The 16,605-nt window shown below is 53.2% G+C and overlaps 6 protein-coding genes across 6 annotated transcripts; 2 read left to right on the top strand and 4 right to left on the bottom strand.

Moving 5' to 3' along the window:
* Positions 1-64: 64 nt before the first annotated feature.
* PV07_08115 (guanine deaminase) lies at positions 65-1,910 on the bottom strand. Its single transcript, XM_016395246.1, has 2 exons — positions 1,521-1,910; positions 65-1,375 (listed from the first exon to the last, which is right to left on the bottom strand). The coding sequence occupies exons 1-2, from the start codon at positions 1,744-1,746 to the stop codon at positions 186-188; spliced, it is 1,416 nt and encodes a 471-aa protein (XP_016248665.1). The 5' UTR covers positions 1,747-1,910; the 3' UTR covers positions 65-185.
* Positions 1,911-2,051: 141 nt separating this feature from the next.
* PV07_08114 (uncharacterized protein) lies at positions 2,052-5,795 on the bottom strand. Its single transcript, XM_016395245.1, has 2 exons — positions 5,669-5,795; positions 2,052-5,617 (listed from the first exon to the last, which is right to left on the bottom strand). Exons 1-2 carry the CDS (start codon positions 5,756-5,758, stop codon positions 2,150-2,152), a joined length of 3,558 nt encoding a protein of 1,185 aa, XP_016248664.1. The 5' UTR covers positions 5,759-5,795; the 3' UTR covers positions 2,052-2,149.
* A 234-nt stretch (positions 5,796-6,029) lies between these two features.
* On the top strand, positions 6,030-7,334 carry PV07_08113 (uncharacterized protein). Its single transcript, XM_016395244.1, has 2 exons — positions 6,030-6,248; positions 6,306-7,334. The coding sequence occupies exons 1-2, from the start codon at positions 6,093-6,095 to the stop codon at positions 7,137-7,139; spliced, it is 990 nt and encodes a 329-aa protein (XP_016248663.1). The 5' UTR covers positions 6,030-6,092; the 3' UTR covers positions 7,140-7,334.
* Positions 7,255-8,651, bottom strand: PV07_08112 (uncharacterized protein). The gene has a single exon (XM_016395243.1). The coding sequence runs from the start codon at positions 8,561-8,563 to the stop codon at positions 7,454-7,456; it is 1,110 nt and encodes a 369-aa protein (XP_016248662.1). The 5' UTR covers positions 8,564-8,651; the 3' UTR covers positions 7,255-7,453.
* A 4,460-nt stretch (positions 8,652-13,111) lies between these two features.
* Positions 13,112-15,835, bottom strand: PV07_08110 (uncharacterized protein). The gene is made up of 2 exons (XM_016395241.1): positions 15,445-15,835; positions 13,112-15,393 (listed from the first exon to the last, which is right to left on the bottom strand). Exons 1-2 carry the CDS (start codon positions 15,583-15,585, stop codon positions 14,722-14,724), a joined length of 813 nt encoding a protein of 270 aa, XP_016248660.1. The 5' UTR covers positions 15,586-15,835; the 3' UTR covers positions 13,112-14,721.
* On the top strand, positions 13,220-14,154 carry PV07_08111 (uncharacterized protein; the record flags this gene model as incomplete). The annotated part of the gene is made up of 3 exons (XM_016395242.1): positions 13,220-13,289; positions 13,359-13,645; positions 13,726-14,154. 3 exons carry the CDS (start codon positions 13,220-13,222, stop codon positions 14,152-14,154), a joined length of 786 nt encoding a protein of 261 aa, XP_016248661.1.
* Positions 15,836-16,605: the final 770 nt, after the last annotated feature.

Raw genomic sequence — 16,605 nt, 5'->3', positions numbered from 1 at the left:
ATAAGCAGTCTTGGCGAGCATATACGATATACGAAGTATATCAAACACAACCATATGTGGCATCCCAAACACGACCTAAGTAGTGGGTAGGTACATAGGGATATAATTGTGGAGAATATCGTGAGCACCAATTCAAACTCCCAATCGATAGCACTGGGATTTGCCTTCTCCTGTTCGTAACGCAATTACCGCCTCTCGTGTACCAACCTCCCTCCGACCCAGACCCGTTTCACGTTCCTTTCGTCGCCATTCCATACCCATTTGGCCACTCGATCCTCCCAAGCTTCCCATCCGAAGATGTCCACCCCTGTATCAGCCCCTCCACCACTAGAATCGACGTTCCCCATCACAATCTCCTGCACATCCCAAAGCATTCCCTCCTCGAATCCACCTAGCCGTCCTTCCATCCCTACGACTTTTGCGCCGCCCATCGTAGCCAGCCACAGCCCCTCGGCAACGCTGAGATTGAACTTGCTATCGCCACCATTCAAGAACCCCACGTGCCGACTCACAATGCAAGCATTCCGCACCGCGTCGAGTATGCTGGGGCTATACCCGCCACTGACATCTGTGCCCAGGCCAACCTCAACCCCTTCATCCAACAACGTCCGCACCGGGCAAAATCCACTCCCCAGGGCACTGTTGCTGGCGGGACAGTGACTGACTTTTGTTTTCCTCTGCTTGACGAGTTGCATCTCCTCTTTGCTGAGGTGTACTGCATGCGCCAGGATCGTTCGTGATGTCAGCAGCCCGTGATGATCATAGACCCCTGCGTAACTCGATTGATCGGGGAACAACTCCTTGACCCATTTCACTTCGTTCAGGTTCTCCGAGATGTGCGTCTGCACTCTGAGATCTTCTTCCTTGGCCAATGCGCCCAGTTGGGAGAGTGTTTCCGGGAGACAGCTGGGCGCAAATCTCGGCGTGATGATGTGGGCCACAAGCTCTCCCGAGGGATCCAGGGATTTGCAATATTCGATGCTGGCTTTCGTGTTTGCTATCGTCTGCTCCGTGCTCTCGTCTCGATAATAGTCCGGGCAGGCCTCGGGCCGGTCCATGCACACTCGTCCGATATACGCCCTCTGGCCCTTTTTGAAGGCAATGTCAGCAAGGAGATTCGTCGCCTCCAGGTGAATGGTGGCATAGTATGATGCCGTTGTCGTCCCGAGTGAGAGTGTCTTGCTGATGACTCTGTTGTAGACAGCTTTGGCGCGAGCGAGCGGGTCGGGCGGCTCAATTGAATCCTTGTACATGGGAGATTTGTCGGTGCCAAGGGAAGATTCCAGGGGAAATGTGTATGTGGTTAGCCAATCCAGTAGTGTCGACTTTCCGAATATTCCGGCATTGGGGTATTGTGAAGCGTGTATATGGGTATCTATGTCAGAGCAGTGGTCAGCCCTGTTCGCCGAACAACATAACCATTTCCAGCATTGGGAGTCAGAAACGCTTCTCGCTTCTTTTTGATGGTAACCCAGATGTATGAGCTAGGTGAGGTGTTATCAGCCCAAGTGTAAACCTACCAATAAATCCAGGAAAGAAGAATGCATTCTCGTCGGCTGTCACCACCGGCGCCTCCACGCCGAACTTGCTGAGCGCATCGTTTGGCCCGTTTACAGTCCAGTCTGCCTTTTCTATAACTCCTCTGCCGTTCTTCTTGTCCACCAGCACGGCGCCTGTCCGTATCAGAAGTTCATCAGGCTTCGGCGTGGAGATGAATCGGCCAAAATAAATCCGTTTCTGGGTCATTTTCCGTCTATCCGCAATGTGTCTGGAAACCAGGTGGAAAAGAGTCTAAGCCTTCGAGGAGCGTCGAAGCATCTAAGTAGAGCAGAGGAAGGGTGGAAATAACAACGAAAACCAAAGCAGCTCTTGGCTCTCTTTCACAGTAGCAGCGAGAGAGAGCCCTTATCAGGAATACGAATGGAAGAAGAAGCAAGCAAGCAGAAAAAGGTTTCGACGAAGACCAAGGTGGCAGCCAATCGGCGTGGCGTCAATGTCGCTTAATGGCCGTCGGCGGATCCCGACATGGGCTGGAATTCTCTGTTTTTCTCCCAGAAACGGCATGTCTAATCCAGAATACCAGGTAAACAACTATTTCCATCGATCTGTCCACACGCGATAGACAATCCCCCACAATGGGCCTTCGTATTCAGTCATCATCATCATCACTGTCCACAACAAAACCCCCTCTGATCACAGGCCGCCGTCTCGCCGTCGGCATCACGTCTTCATCCTCATCTCTGAGCTCTATCTCCTCTTGAGCAGCTTTTGTGCTTGGCTCGACAGCTGAGCGTGGCTGGTCAAGCTCCCTGAGGACCGTCTTCTCAATTGTCAGATCAACATTCGCGCTCGCGCTCTGAGAAGACATTGGAGTATCGCCATCATCCTCTCCCTCCTCCTCGCTATCCCATGCCCTCCGTTGCTGCGACGAAGCTGTCTCGGTGTGGTGGTCATCGATGTCGGTCATAAGCAGATCATCATCACCGTCTCGCTCTTCATCGGTCGGAGCAACACGCTTATTCTGTGCTCTCTTGCTTGCTGGTTTGGATTGCTTCTCACTCACACCCAGACTGATCTGGTTTCGAAGTTCGTTTCGAATCTTCTCCGCATACTTCGTCCGCATCTGCTCCTCCCGTTCGAAGAATTGGCGATCCTTCTCCTCATCCGATTCCTCGTCACTATCCCTGATGTAAGCTTCACTCTTGATTTTGCGTCGCCTGTCCAATGCAGCTGCTTTTCGCGCTGCTCGTCGTTCAGCTGCTAGTCCTTCGTCAATGTCATCCTCATCGCCGTCATCCTCGCCTCGCTTTCTTTTGCGCTTTGCCCGGAGCTCAGCAATGGCGTTCTTCGCTTTCTTTTTCCGCGGATTGTCCGGAAATAGGAACTCCTCTTCACCCTCAGAATCGTCAAGGAAAGCGCCGCGTGCTGCGTCATCCTCGTCATCTTGACTTGTCCTCTCTTTGTTCCTTGCGCGACGGATCATATCCTCGGCTTCTTCGTTCTCATCCTCTCCCTGCCATGGCGTCTGTTCGTACTGTTCTATTGTGGCCTTATGGTCTGAAAGCTGTCCAGCGGATACATGTCCAGGGATGATCCAGCTCGCTCCAGGCACGTCTTCATCTCCGAGCATTTCAAAGCCAACAAGGCGCATTAGCAATTTCAATCTTCCGTTCTTGAACATTGCCATTTTGATGTCATCCGAGGAAGGATGTACTGTGATGTATGATGGTTCACCAACATCCACATTTTCAGGGGTGTCCTCGCCATCCTTTTGCGCTGCCTCAATTATTGCCACTTTCCGTGTCTCGGCTTCTGCTTCCCAGCCATGTCTTTCGTCGAAGGCGTTCCCCAATATGGTCTTCACCCATCGGACAAGGTCTGTCTTGCCGTCTTTCAACAGAGCTGTAATAACAATACCGATCTGCTCTTTCACATCTCTTCCGGGTGCTGGCCTGACTTCTAACTCTGCAGGAGCACGACTTGCTGCAATCGTCTGTTTCTCTTGGCCATATTCAAGATAGTACAAAGTCGAGTTGATTTTGCTGAATAGCATTTCCACTATCAGCTCCGGTCTTTGGTCGATCTTCTTGAACATTTTCTTAAACACTTGACGAGCAAATTCCGACCATTCCTTGTACATCGCATGTTTCCGATCAAGCGCCTCCGGGCCAGTGATCATCTTATTGAAAAGAGCGATAATGTCGATGCGGTAGAGTAGGACAGCCAGGTCCTGCTTGAACGCCACTCGATAGAAGAATCGATGGGCACGTTTGAGCTGTTCAAGGCTGAGATCTCGGTACAGTGCGGTAAGAGAGACAAAGGTATTGACTGAGTTCTGGGTAGAGAACTTTGCTGCGAAGCGGTTGAAATCGAACTTTCGTTCCTTGGAGACTTGAATCACATCGGCAATGTCTTCCATTTCAGAGACCTCGTCATCTGCAGCAGGATCGTCACCACCTTCAGCAGTCTTTCTCATCTCCTCCTTTCGCTTCTTCTTCACCCGGCGTCGAGAGCGTATCTGCAGGTCGACATTCTCCTTCGAATATCTCTCCAGCATGCGTAAAAAGACGTGTGCTAGCTCGGTGCAGGCATCGAGATAGCCAAAACCTTGATCCTTGTATCCTTTCAGGATCTCTACAACTCGATCATGCGTCGTTTCCTCGTAGAATATTCGGTTCTGGATATTGTCTGCGATTTCTTGATCCTCTTCCAGGGGACTCTGTGCCATCTCCTGGACTGTAAGCAAAACCTGCGTGAAGCAACGCATGCAAGCATTCAAGTCTTGCCACTCTTTGTTATCCAACGACACTTGCATAAATCGATTTAGCATGATGAACGTTTCTTGATTGAGCACGGCCGCAACAATTGAATAGCTCTCATCAGTGAAATCATCTCGGACTTTGTCCGGCTTAACCTCCTTCTTTTGCGTCTCACGTCGGATACGTTCGGCTTCGAGAAACCATGCAACCGCGTAGAAGAACTGGCGATAGTTGACGTCGAGCAACCGTTCTGCTTCTCGCTCAATGGCTTTGCGGAGATGTGTGAAGAATGGATTGAAGCCAGAATCGAGGAACTCCTCGACGAAGTTCCGGAGTTTCTCGGCTGCAGAATCTGTCAGATGCGTAGTGCGGTCGAAATCGTGGATTGTGTGGTCGATGTCTCTCCGTTTCTGCTGGGGCTTATTCCATTTTTTTGACTTGTCCATGTTCAACAACGCTTGCTGATCGTTCCGGAGGTTGTCTTGACCCGAAACAGCAGACATCTTTTCCCCATCCCGCTTCACCCAAAGCATGGTTCCGAAGCGCCCATGTCTGCTCCATTGATGCTTCTTCGTGTCTCGGTTCTTGCTTTCTTCCACGGCCAGAGCAGCTCCTAGATCAGTGATACCCTGACTTTTTCTCTCTTGCTGGGTCATCCACAACCTTCTTGGGTCGACACCTTTAATCAGATTGAAGATTATATCCAACACAATAACGTCCTGCAAGTTGAAATCTTCTCCCATATTTGAGCAGATGGTCAGAAGTAAGGCGAAAATATCTTGGTCTCTGAATGCCTCTATGGTCGCTGATCGGGAGACTTCTGAATCTAAACCTTGGCTGGGCAAGTTGGGAACCTGCTGTATAACAGCGATATTTCGGAAAAAGTAGAGCATAAGCTTGAGGATGCCTTCGTCTCGGCTCGTTCTCTCGTCTCTCGCCGCGGCTACCGAGGGCAGGCCAATTCGCACTACCTGACGCAGGATATTGCTAGTATCGCAGCCCAGGATGGCGGCCTTGTAGATGACTTGGGCTTGCTGAATGTATGGCGTGTGTCGGTGATGGTTGACGGTCATTTCTCCTGTAGTCTCAAGTGGCCATGTCAGGGGGACTAATACTTCCAAGCATGCCAATGCAACTCGAGCTTTCAGTTTGTTCTCCTTGCCGTCTTCGGGCCATGAGGCGAGAATAGGGACCAGGTCTCCTCCGACGAGCTTGGCTTCTGCGAGACATCTCGCCACATCGAGTCGGTTGTTCTTCTCATCATACAGCTTCAACCACCGCTTGAGATCTCGAAGACAGGCGAGCGCATCGTCACCGAGGACGTAGTGGCCATCGTCGTCTGTACTACTCCCGCCAAGCTGGTGGACGTTAGCATATCTGGTCTGTCAACCGTGCATCGAGCCACATACTGCGTTAACCAGACTGTACACATAGGCTCGAACTTCAGGATGAACGGTCTGGGCCTTGGTGAAAGGATTGCTGTCGTCGATAGAGTCCATGTTATCCACTTATACCATCATTGTTTGGAAGACAGAAAGTTGACCTCAGAGGAAGAAGCAGGTGTTGGCTCGAGACGCGTCTCGACGCCCTTGACGCGTTAAGTTATTCGGGCGGACCATACGGCTCCAAAGCGCAGAATTTCCTGCTTATCGTCGAGCCTCGGTCATCGATAAGGGCCATTCGTGCGACCCGCGTGGCGTCCTCGGCGGGTGCTTCAAGGAGAAATCCCGGCGTTTGTGCAGCTTGGAAGCACGTCGGGCTCTTTAAAGACCGCTAGCTCGATGCTGCGAACGATCAACTAACTCGCACCCACTGCTCACAGATCTTTTCACAATGGCTTCGTTGTCGAGGCTATCTACCAGAGTGATGGCTTCCTCCAAGTCGCAGATTGCCTCGCAGAGGCTCGCCTCGCTCAACCGTCAATTCTCTTCCACGCCCTCATTGGGCTTCGAAGTCAAGAAGCTCGGTGTTATTGGCGCTGGCCAAATGGTATGCTTCCGCATGAGCAGGTCGTAAAGGACATCTGCAATTTCTAACAACGGCCAGGGTCTCGGCATCGCACTCGTCGCCGCCCAAAAAGCCCAAGTCCCAGTCACGCTTGTGGACACTTCCCAACAATCCCTCGACCGAGGCCTAGCATTCGCCGACAAGCTCCTAGCAAAGGATGTCTCGAAGCAAAAGATCACCGAAGAGATTGCAAAAGCCACAAGAGAGAGGTTAAAGCCCACCACAAAGATGTCAGACTTATCAGACGTGGACATGGTTATCGAAGCTGTGCCCGAGATCCCATCATTGAAGGAAAAAATCTTTGCTGAATTGGCCGAAACATGTCCTAAACATGCCATCCTGGCTACAAACACTTCGAGTATAAGCATCACCAGGATTGCTCGTGCGACGTCGAAGGACCCCACAGACACCTCAGCCTCGTCGCGGGTGGTGTCCACGCACTTTATGAACCCTGTACCAGTTCAGAAAGGCGTGGAGATCATTTCAGGCCTGCAAACCTCTCCGGAAACGCTCGCGGCCGCCGTCGCATTCTGCGAGAAGATGGGCAAAGTCTGTTCCGTTTCAGCTGATAGCCCTGGTTTCCTCGCCAACAGAATCCTGATGCCTTATATCAACGAAGCGATCATTTGCTTGGAGACGGGTGTGGGCAAGAAAGAGGATATCGATAATATCATGAAAAACGGTACGAATGTGCCCATGGGCCCGCTAACGCTTGCGGATTTTATTGGCCTAGACACTTGTTTGGCGATCATGGAGACGTTACACGCAGGTCTGGGGGATAGCAAATACAGGCCGAGCGTGCTGTTAAGGCAGTACGTCGATGCTGGCTGGTTGGGCAAGAAGAGCGGCAGGGGTTTCTACGAGTATAAGTGAGCTAGCTCCTTTCTGGGGTATTTGGACTGGCGGCACCCAGGTGGTGGGGCTTGAAAGCTTCTTGGATTCTGCAATGGCGGTTCCCATGCGTTAGATGCACGGGTTACGTAGGAGATGAAAAAATGGCCCATAACACCAAATGATCTATCAAAATGTATTCCTAGAAAACCTAGAACCGACTCATCTGTCTTTTCCTTCCTGACCCTCTGTTTATTTCCCATAACCCGCCGAAGCTCGACCCCTCGAGAACAACTCCAGAGAAAGCTGGGTTCCAACCAGCCGTTCCTCGATCGTTCCTTAGAGAACTTCCGTCTCTAGGTAAATTTCCTCCTCGGGACTTCTGTACTCTCCACCCTCCCCACTTTCTCTGCACCAGTCAACCGCGCATTAAACTCGTCCAGCCGATCCAAGGGCAGATTCAAGAACAAATGCTTGTTCTTCCACCTCACCTCACTCTCAATGTACGCTTGGCTGGCCGCTCCAGGGGGTGGCGGCGGTTCCGTAATCTTCGTAATCAAGTACGCCGTACTCGCTTCCGCAATGCCGTATATCAGCACTCCCAGCAGCGGCACCTTCACCATGACCGTGAACGCGGCGGAGAAGCCGAACAAGACGCCGCTGCGGTCGATGAACCAGATCTTCTTTTGTTGGTTCGTGAAGCGGATGCGGTGGAAATAGGGTTCCAGTAAGCGCGACATGAGACTGCGGCTCGAAAAATAGGTCTGGAGGAAGTGGACCATGTAGTGTTTGGGAATGATAAGGCCGGATGCGAACACGATACCCGCGGGCACCGGTCCGACGGCCTTGTTGAATGTGTAGAATGAGGCGACCGGAAGAACGAAGCGGCCCACGCCAGGCACGAAGGTGAGCGCGTAGATGGCCAGAGAAATTGCCGCCCGGCGGCCATACTTCGTAAGGAAGATGATGGCCCCATCGACAAGGGACCGCCGTTCTTTCTTCTCCTTCTCACCGTGCGTCGGGTACATCTTGAGCGTGGGGTAGTACATGCCCCGTAGCGTGGCCGGGTCGTCGGATTTGTGCTTCTGCACGTAAGTAGTGTCCACCCACTTCAGGGACTCCATGAAGAGGTTGTCCAACGTCGGAGTCACGGATCCCATGACCATCATCAAGAAGAAGGGAATCTGGAGCACCGATTTCGAGATAAAGTCCAAGCCTGAGATGACCTTGTCGTCCCATGTCTCGTGGTCGAGATTGACGAAGATTGATATGATCCATATGAGGATCTTGACAATATAAATCGGGATATTGAGGATAATCCGGATGGCGAGTCCCGCGCAGACTGCGATTGCGGCTTGTCGGTAATGCGCCGTGGTGAAGAGCTCGGGGTTTTGCAGAGCTCGGTGGGCGCCTACAAAGGTGAGTTGCGCTCCGCGGAGGATTGCATTGGGGTCAAAGTTAGACATGATGGGGGGTGAACCAAGTCGACAGTCTGCTCAGATGTTTGGACGATCGAGCCACAGATGTCTCTTCTTCGTTTCTTGCGGTGTAGATTGAGGCCACACACACGAGTGGGAAGAAAGTGGTTGACGCTTTCGTCATTGGCGGGGTCGCGAACAAGGCTGGGCTTGGCACGACGGGTGGATCTCCCCGCAAGGCTGCACCAAAAAGGAGGCTCTGGGGTGGAGGTTGTCCCAGTTATAGCATCGTCTGCTACACTACAGCCATTGTAAGACACTGAGATGAGGTAGTCTCTTCTATGTGTTCACCGAGAACTGTGCCAGCGCCTTTCTAAGGTCGAGTAGCTGCAACCCTAGGGCATATCTTCGTGACCACCCCAGAACACCTTCGCACAAACGAACCTTTAGTGGTGGATGATTCAATACATCAATTTGTCTATCCCTTGTCCTCTCCTGGCGGATGGCAGATATTTAACCAATTCTATCTACCTCGTATCCTGATTAGCACCCGAGTCATCTGCAATTCATGCCCAATGATTTTCTTTTCCTGTCCTCTCATCCATTTCCAAGAAGTCGTCTGGGTGTTCTTCACGGCCTTCGTCAAAGTCTCCTGGACTCCACTCAGGCTCTCCGCCCATGTCCAAGAAGTTTGCTGGGCGGTCCTCTTCGTAATCGTCTTCGCCCAACTTCTGTCCCTCGGCTGTGCACCATGATGAGAAGCGCATGTGTCATGATCGCCGAACGTTCTCGGGAAGCCGCTCGGTCCAGGCTGCGTTTGTATTATGTTCATCCCATACTCCATCGAAACGACTTCCACCTGCAGTACCAGGTTGTGTATATCGTGCTTAGAGTAGCCGATTCTGCATACACCTTTCCGCCGCGGTGTGGAACTTCCTCCGGATCCAGATGGCCGGAAACTGGTTCATCAAGCTTGTCAAACTCACCCGGCTACAGCATGAATGCATATAGTCCGCCGATACACGGACATATTTCTCCGTGAGACGTAGCACTTTTGCTTCCCGCCCACCACTGTGACAGCTTCTCAGCGGACGGTGGCGGTCGGGTTATGCAGTCCAGCCCGCACCCTCGAAAGGCGCCCATTACCCCTTCGCTTTCTACTCTTCAGGATCAAACTGTACGCGGCACTTCATAGCCTTTTCGTTCGCAAGTAAACCAAGTACCAACCCATGGCTTTGCTTGGCACACGCCTACCAAAGAATGATGGGCCTGTGGCACGCCATGTTGCGCTGTGGCTATTGATCCGATGTTGCCCGTGCACACTGCCCAAACTGAAGTCGGCATGGGGGACTGGCGGTGGGGGCTAATTTCTTGTCAAGATAGGCGACCGGATTGCCCACCTCGCCCACAAACTCTTAGATCACTGTGCCCACGCAGCCTCAAAGCTCTATCACTGCCCTGAGTTGTCAATGGAACACGCAGTTCCAATACTATGGAGTACAACGTTCGATGTAAAATGAAGATTCGACTTGGCTGTCGACGAGAACGCAGCGGTTCATCGCTGTGTTTTCATGCTGGTGAACTGGTCAACCTGACATGTGGGCAGTTGTTGCACAGCCCCCAAGGCTACTGTATCCCGTCCCGCGCCATCGTCTAGCCGCCCGCCGGCACGCATCGGACTCGCCCTTTACGTGGCCCTATGAAACGACATTCAGACCCTCCAGTTCGAGCAACTTGCGAACGCCCTCGTTCAAACGCAGCCTGATATGAGGCAACGACTCCTCCCTGCTGTCGACATGGAATCTTTCAAGAGCCATAACTTTACACAAGAAGACTGGCAGCACCTGGCTTGCAATCATGTCCAGGCATCCGCTCCACGCCTCGTTGCGGGATCGGGCAGCTTTGTTTTGCGCCCTGCTGCTGCCCACCGGGCTCTCAGCCTTCCTCCTCGTGACCAGGTTAAAGCGCTACAGCGGCTCTGTGGTCACCTTTGTGCAAGAGAACCGAGCATCGGCGCAAATCCTCGTCCAGATTCTGTCTCAGGTCCTGGCAGTTCTTCAGCTAGACGCCCTCAAGACGTTGTTGAACTTCAGGACTCGGCTCCTGTTGATCAAGCAGCATCTTTCACTTGACGAACTCGCTTTCCGTGCAGCTATTGTTCGTCAGTATGCGGAAACCACGCTGTCGCCAACGCATGTGACGTCTCTTGTGCTTCTCCTGGTTCTTTCTGCCGCCCCTGGTGCGTTGTGGACGGGAGCACTCACCCCGGAGTTGGTCGACGATTTAAAGTCGTTCAAAGGCAGCATTGATATTCCTGCGTTTACAAGCGATTCAGCCTGGTTGTGGAACTCTCAGTTCCCAGTCAACAGCAGCACTGGATCAGTATGAAATCTCGTTCTGGGCCGCCTGTCGACCCGGACACCACACGGGTTTTTCCCCCAGTGTCCCGTCCCAGATCTGCAAGGTCTCCTACTCACCTCGGCGGCTACAGCAACCCCAAACAATCCACATCAGGAGAGAAATCAACCTAGGCTGGACAATGCCGAGTGGAGCTTTCTTGGTCGGTCCTATGGAGTTGGATCGTCACCGAACCTGGCCAGAATCGAACTCGACGGCACCACCGTTCAAGCCACGCCTTCTTACAGCTACCTCGAGAATGGATACAATACCGTGGTTCAATGTGTCAAGAACACGACCTCGGATTTGACTTTCCACTGGAAGAACTCCCTTTCCTACAATGTGGGCAACTCTGGAACCAGCAATCTTGGAGTCTATTACCTGCAGGGGAGTCTGCCTAACGACCCTCCTGGGCTTTCCCAAGTCTATCCCTCGACGGCTTGGGATCAGTATCCTAACGCGACTTTACTGGCCTGGGCGGCCCACGCATACAAGGGACGGAACATTGTCTCGATCGCCACTGGGTCCCCCAGCTACCAAGCTCCCAGCTACGTGCCTTATTACTCAACCTTCAACCAGACTCAATGCGAAATCACACTTACACCGACCGTGTTTGAAGTCTCCGTTAACACCACGACAAAGACAATCCGAGTGAAGCCACACACCGGCCAACTTCCTGTCGACCCCGAACCCACCGGCAATCTTACGTTCAATGTAATAGCGTCGCTTAATTTCCTCAGCCGGGTGAGCAATAGTCTCTACACGTCGATTCGAGGCGACGCCCTCAACACCAATCGCGAAAGCGTCAAAGGGCGACTCGACGGGGATGACGACTACACAACCACCACTTCCGTGGCCGACTCTTTCACAGCCATGGCGGACGACATTCTCGTGGCGTACGGGGCCTCGCAGCTTGTCAATGCACACGACACGGGCAAGGCGGAAGTTGTCGGACTGAGCCGGGGCGTTCGCATCGGTGAGGACGTCTACATCTACACGGTCTTCGCCGTCAATTCGGGCATTCTCCTATTGGTCATTTACGAAGCGATCAGGACGCGATTCTGGGCAGGCATGACAACGTTCGACTTTGCCGATTTGAAGAGCGCCATGTTTGCGGCATCGGCGGGAGGCACCGCCATTGCTGACCATGTGAGATCTTGGTCCAAGGCGAGTGCTGATGTCGGTAAAGTCACAGGGCGAGGTTATGCTCGTAGGAGAGCATTCGCCAGTGTCGAAGTCGTGTACGCTGAAGAAGAAGGCAGCGCCAAGAGTCTCGGATTGCCCGGTGCCTACGCTGTCAGGCCGAGCGAAAGAGGTGATCAACAAGCCGAGGATGAAGAAGTCGTCCAGATCAAGGATGAAGGGGCGAGGAAAGACTCTCAGAAATCCTGCTCAGGGGGAAATTCTGGGACAGGACCAACCACGGGTCATGTGGAAAGCCCTTGAAGGTATCAGCGGTCATAGCTGGAGTGGAAACTAGTCTCCAAGGAAGTCGGCCTCTTCAATAAAGGAACTTCGATGATATGGCAGATTGGCTTGACTGCTTCCGCCCACGATTTAGAGAATAATCTCCCGCCTGAAATCCATCCACGGGACCTCTTCCCCTTCCCTTCCCAGGAGCGGACAAGGGAATCAGATACCACGCTCTTGACCGACGATGAAGCGATCGCCGTCTCCATCACATTCATTCTCGCTATACCGGACGGCCTATAATGAGCCCTCCAATACTCGTGTTGTAGTCAGTGGCCAAAGGACCTGGTGAGTACCGCAAGGGCATCCTTCTCAGGAGTCGAGTTTGCCGTCCAATGGGCGGTACAGTCCTATGCCTTTGGCGGCATTATACATGTTGTGGTTGAATTTTCCCCATATATACTGTATATTCTCCAGTCTCGCCATGTAGTACTCGGTACAAGGAGTGGAATGCAGCGAGTCGGTTCCGGCGCAGCACCAAGGGAGGAGGCTTGGCCCTCCCTTAGCCGAGGGGCAGCGAGCCCACGCTGGCTCTTTTGGCTCGAACTTCCCTAGGTGCGACCTGTACAAGTAGGTAACTTGTCGTGAATCTCGCCGAGCTCGGAGCCCACGTCCGCGAACTTCCCCATCCATCTCCGCACCGGGCCCGGCAGTATGGGTTACTCCTCACCCCCTTACGCGCAGCGCCTTATTATATCCCTTCGGCTATCGGACAATGCATATTCAGATGGAATATCTTTTCCTCCCGAAAGTTTCTATATATATACAGCCGTGGTGTACGGCAATATCACTCACTTGACCTCCCCCGTCTGACGGAGTGACTATCCTCGATCAACCATGGCATCGCAATACCTCAGCAACATGTTTTCCCTGGGGGGAAAGACCGCCATCATGACGGGCGCGACAGGTAATACATGTCTCTCCCCCGGCTCTGGCAACTTCGTGTGATGTCCCACCTACTCACTCCCCCAACCAGGTGGCCTGGGCTCGGCACTGGCGACCGCGCTGGCCCAGGCCGGCGTGTCGACCGTCATCTCCATCGAAGCCCCCAACGACCCCATGTCCTCGGACCTGAAGGCCAAGATCGAGGACGTCGGGGGCAAAGTGACGGCGTTCCACTGCGACCTGCGAAACCCCAAGAGCCTCCGGGAGTGCTACCAGTCAATATGGAAGGCCGAGGTCGTGCCCGACATCTTGATCAACTGCGCGGGTGTCATGCGCCGGAATCTCTGTGAGAACGCGACCGACGACGAGCTTGATCTGGTAAGACCCGAGAACCCTCCAAGACCCTTTCTCCCGCACGGAAGAATGATCTAGACACTCACACACACCTCTTTCGATAGCTGGTGGAGGTGAACATCAAGTCATTCTACATCTCGATGCAGGAATTTGGCCGGAAACTCTTGGCGCTCGGACGGCCCGGGAAGGTCGTCAACATTGCCTCCGTCACGTCCTATCAGGCGGGATTCAACACGAGCGTCTACTCGAGCACCAAGGGCGCGGTCCTGCAGATGACCAAGGCTTTCAGCAACGAGTGGGCGGGCAAAGGCATCCAGGTGAACTGCATCGCCCCGGGATTCATGCGGACGTCCATGACTGCTCAGTATCAAGATGACCAGAAGATGGTGGATTATCTCATGATGCGGGTGCCGATGCAGCGATGGGGCGAACCGCAGGATCTGGTGCCCGCGATGCTCTTCCTGGTCGCCCCGGGAAATACCTTCACCTCTGGAGCCTGCCTGATTGTCGACGGTGGCTTCTGCGGGAAATAGTTCTCATAAAAGCCGATCATCCTGACTGTACAAAGTCACTATCGCACCCAAAGTGATTCGAGCTGTAAGATGCCCTCTCATGCCCCGTTCAAAGCAAGGTTCAGAGTCGACATGTCCCGATAAGCCGTGGATGCCGGTGGCCATCTCGCACTATTTGTATAGGCTCAGCTGGCGACATCGTAGCACTTAAGGCAAACTCCGCAGTCCCCTTTCCGGTCGCCAATATCTTCACATCTGCAATGTCGTCTGCGAGGCGCAGCGGTATGACCACAGCCATTTCGCAGGCCTGTGCGAAAGGGGAGACATGTTCAAGCAGAAGACCACCTCGAAGGGGGAGTTGGTACGCCGGTCCCGAAACATTGCTTTGAACCGCGATGATATGGCCAACCTTGTTGACCTTTCCTTGTTACATGTCGAATGCACTGTAGGTGTCGGGGTCTCTGTCGAAGTAGGACCGAATCTGTGGGAGTTCACCTGTTAGACTGGAACTTCACCTGCAATAGAGCGACTCGTATCGATGGGCCACCATAGCTTTCGGTCTCTTGTGGGCTTTTAAGTAGTAGCATGTCATTTCCATCGGTAAGAGGCAAGGTGGTCGGTCGTCGCCTGGGCCAGTTCTCGCCAGATCCGAGCTCCGTAGTCCGCCAACAACGAGTTTTCTTTGCCCTTGACCACTGCACTGACCGAAACCCGCGGCCCGCCAGTTTTCGGCCGCACCAGATTGGGATCCTTGTCGGACGTCCAGGGTTCAAATTCCAGATCCAAAAAGGCGTGGATATCGCCACTGGTCCTGACCATGTGAACGTCTGGGTCTGGTTGGCGGAGCTCTGCGCACCAGGAACCACTCGAACATGGCGATCTGTAGGATGTTATCGGTTTTGGCGAAAGAGGATATAGATTTCGGTCTTGCGTCGGCGATCGGTGATATTCAGGAAGACGTTCAAAGCTTTCGGGTGTCGCTACCATGATAAACGTCCCGGCGTCGTGGAATCCTGCCTTTTGTTCCTTTTGGTCGTTGGTTGGCAACATGCCAAAGCTCGGAAGGTCGTCACGATGGTCGGGAGGGATCACCGGAGCACTCTCATGAACCCAAACGTGAGAACTGGATTTGTCGACATTGGAATGTTGACGGAGGATCCGTGGCGTGTCGTTGCGAAAGTAGAGTCGTGGTTTCCATTCACAGAAGAGTTGTAGGCGTTGGCATTGTTCACATCGGGGCCGCAACTCATCGCATTTGACCTGACAGGAGGGTCAACTCTGCTACCGCGCGACACACCAAGATTCGCGTACCTTGCGGTCCCGACACGTTCGGCATCCAGTCCTCGTCCTAATGTACGGTTGTGATGAGGAATGTCTTCTCGCGCCGGCTTTCTGCAACCCTTGCTCTGGCTCGATGTGCGGAGAAGGCGGCAGACTGGTTCCAAGGCTCATCTTTCTCAGAGATGTAACAGCAGCATGCAAGGAGAACCAGGCGCTTGATCCCCAGTCGTCGCCGTCTTCCACGAGGGAGCGGAGCGAGAGCACGTACTCGCGGATCACCCGTGGAACAGTGGAGGGCCCTGGGTGGAGCAGAAGATGGCCTGACGGCGGGGCAGCATTCTCTGTTTCGAACTTGGCAGCAACGGCTTGACAGCTCAGCTCAAGCTCTTAAGAATTCTGTTGGAGGAGGGTTTATTCTTGCCATTGGAAAGTCTTCTTACAAGTATCCACGGCATCGTCGACAAGCGCTACGTCCAATTGTAAAGCATAACGGGACAGAACAGTCAGCATGGAAATCCAGACCGTGGCCAGACCACGGGTCATGAGGCTCCCTTTCTACAAGCTCCTTTGGCGTTGAGCAGCGTGTGGCAGATCATTCCTGAACAGAGAACTATCCGGCCAGCTCGGACGTTGCATCGCCACCCCCAGCAGCGGAGATCGTGTCCGAAGGAAGGGAGACCCGTGCTGATCCTATTTCTCGGACAACTCCCACACAAGTGCCACCACCACCAATCTCGGCCTAAATCCCTCTCTCTGCTGTCGTTCGCTCTCATTATTTGATTTGGCCATCATGACCAGGCACCTCCCTTTGGCAACCCACTTGTGCTCAGGGCCCTAAGCTTCGGTATACTTCGCCCGTCACCCAAGCCATCAAGGAACTCCTTACCGCAGCTAGCCCTGCTCAGTGGTTCGATCATTATATGGTCCCTTATGGTCCCTTGAAATACAAGCCGCAGTCAGAAGGCGGGTAACGATGTACCGGGCGCATTTCGAGCCGTTCAGCTGTTGAGACACTTGGTACACATGAAGCTCTTTTCCTTCCGGCGAAGACATCCCCTTTCCAGCACAATTGGGGGAGTGGCTTCCCTGTCAGTGAGACGTGTCGTTCAAAACAAAGGAAACCAGCGACCAGCTGAAATTTGTTGACTGCCAATTCTGAACATCGAGCAACCTATCTGACCCGCTACAAGT

This window comes from Cladophialophora immunda (assembly GCF_000835495.1).
Source record: "Cladophialophora immunda strain CBS 83496 unplaced genomic scaffold supercont1.4, whole genome shotgun sequence".
Taxonomy (NCBI): Eukaryota; Fungi; Ascomycota; class Eurotiomycetes; order Chaetothyriales; family Herpotrichiellaceae; genus Cladophialophora; species Cladophialophora immunda.
This window is presented reverse-complemented; position numbering and strand designations above follow the sequence as displayed.

What these genes read in the sequence shown, in the direction of transcription:
- PV07_08114 (XM_016395245.1), bottom strand. Translation starts at nt 5,758, where the DNA reads ATGGACTCTATCGACGACAGCAATCCTTTCACCAAGGCCCAGACCGTT. An exon ending in TGTACAGTCTGGTTAACGCA is followed by an intron (nt 5,618 to 5,668) that starts GTATGTGGCTCG and finishes AACGTCCACCAG; the next exon opens with CTTGGCGGGAGTAGTACAGA.
- PV07_08110 (XM_016395241.1), bottom strand. Translation starts at nt 15,585, where the DNA reads ATGAGCCTTGGAACCAGTCTGCCGCCTTCTCCGCACATCGAGCCAGAG. An exon ending in GAACGTGTCGGGACCGCAAG is followed by an intron (nt 15,394 to 15,444) that starts GTACGCGAATCT and finishes CCCTCCTGTCAG; the next exon opens with GTCAAATGCGATGAGTTGCG.
- PV07_08115 (XM_016395246.1), bottom strand. Translation starts at nt 1,746, where the DNA reads ATGACCCAGAAACGGATTTATTTTGGCCGATTCATCTCCACGCCGAAG. An exon ending in CTTCTTTCCTGGATTTATTG is followed by an intron (nt 1,376 to 1,520) that starts GTAGGTTTACAC and finishes GCTCTGACATAG; the next exon opens with ATACCCATATACACGCTTCA.
- PV07_08112 (XM_016395243.1), bottom strand. Translation starts at nt 8,563, where the DNA reads ATGTCTAACTTTGACCCCAATGCAATCCTCCGCGGAGCGCAACTCACC.
- PV07_08113 (XM_016395244.1), top strand. Translation starts at nt 6,093, where the DNA reads ATGGCTTCGTTGTCGAGGCTATCTACCAGAGTGATGGCTTCCTCCAAG. An exon ending in TTATTGGCGCTGGCCAAATG is followed by an intron (nt 6,249 to 6,305) that starts GTATGCTTCCGC and finishes AACAACGGCCAG; the next exon opens with GGTCTCGGCATCGCACTCGT.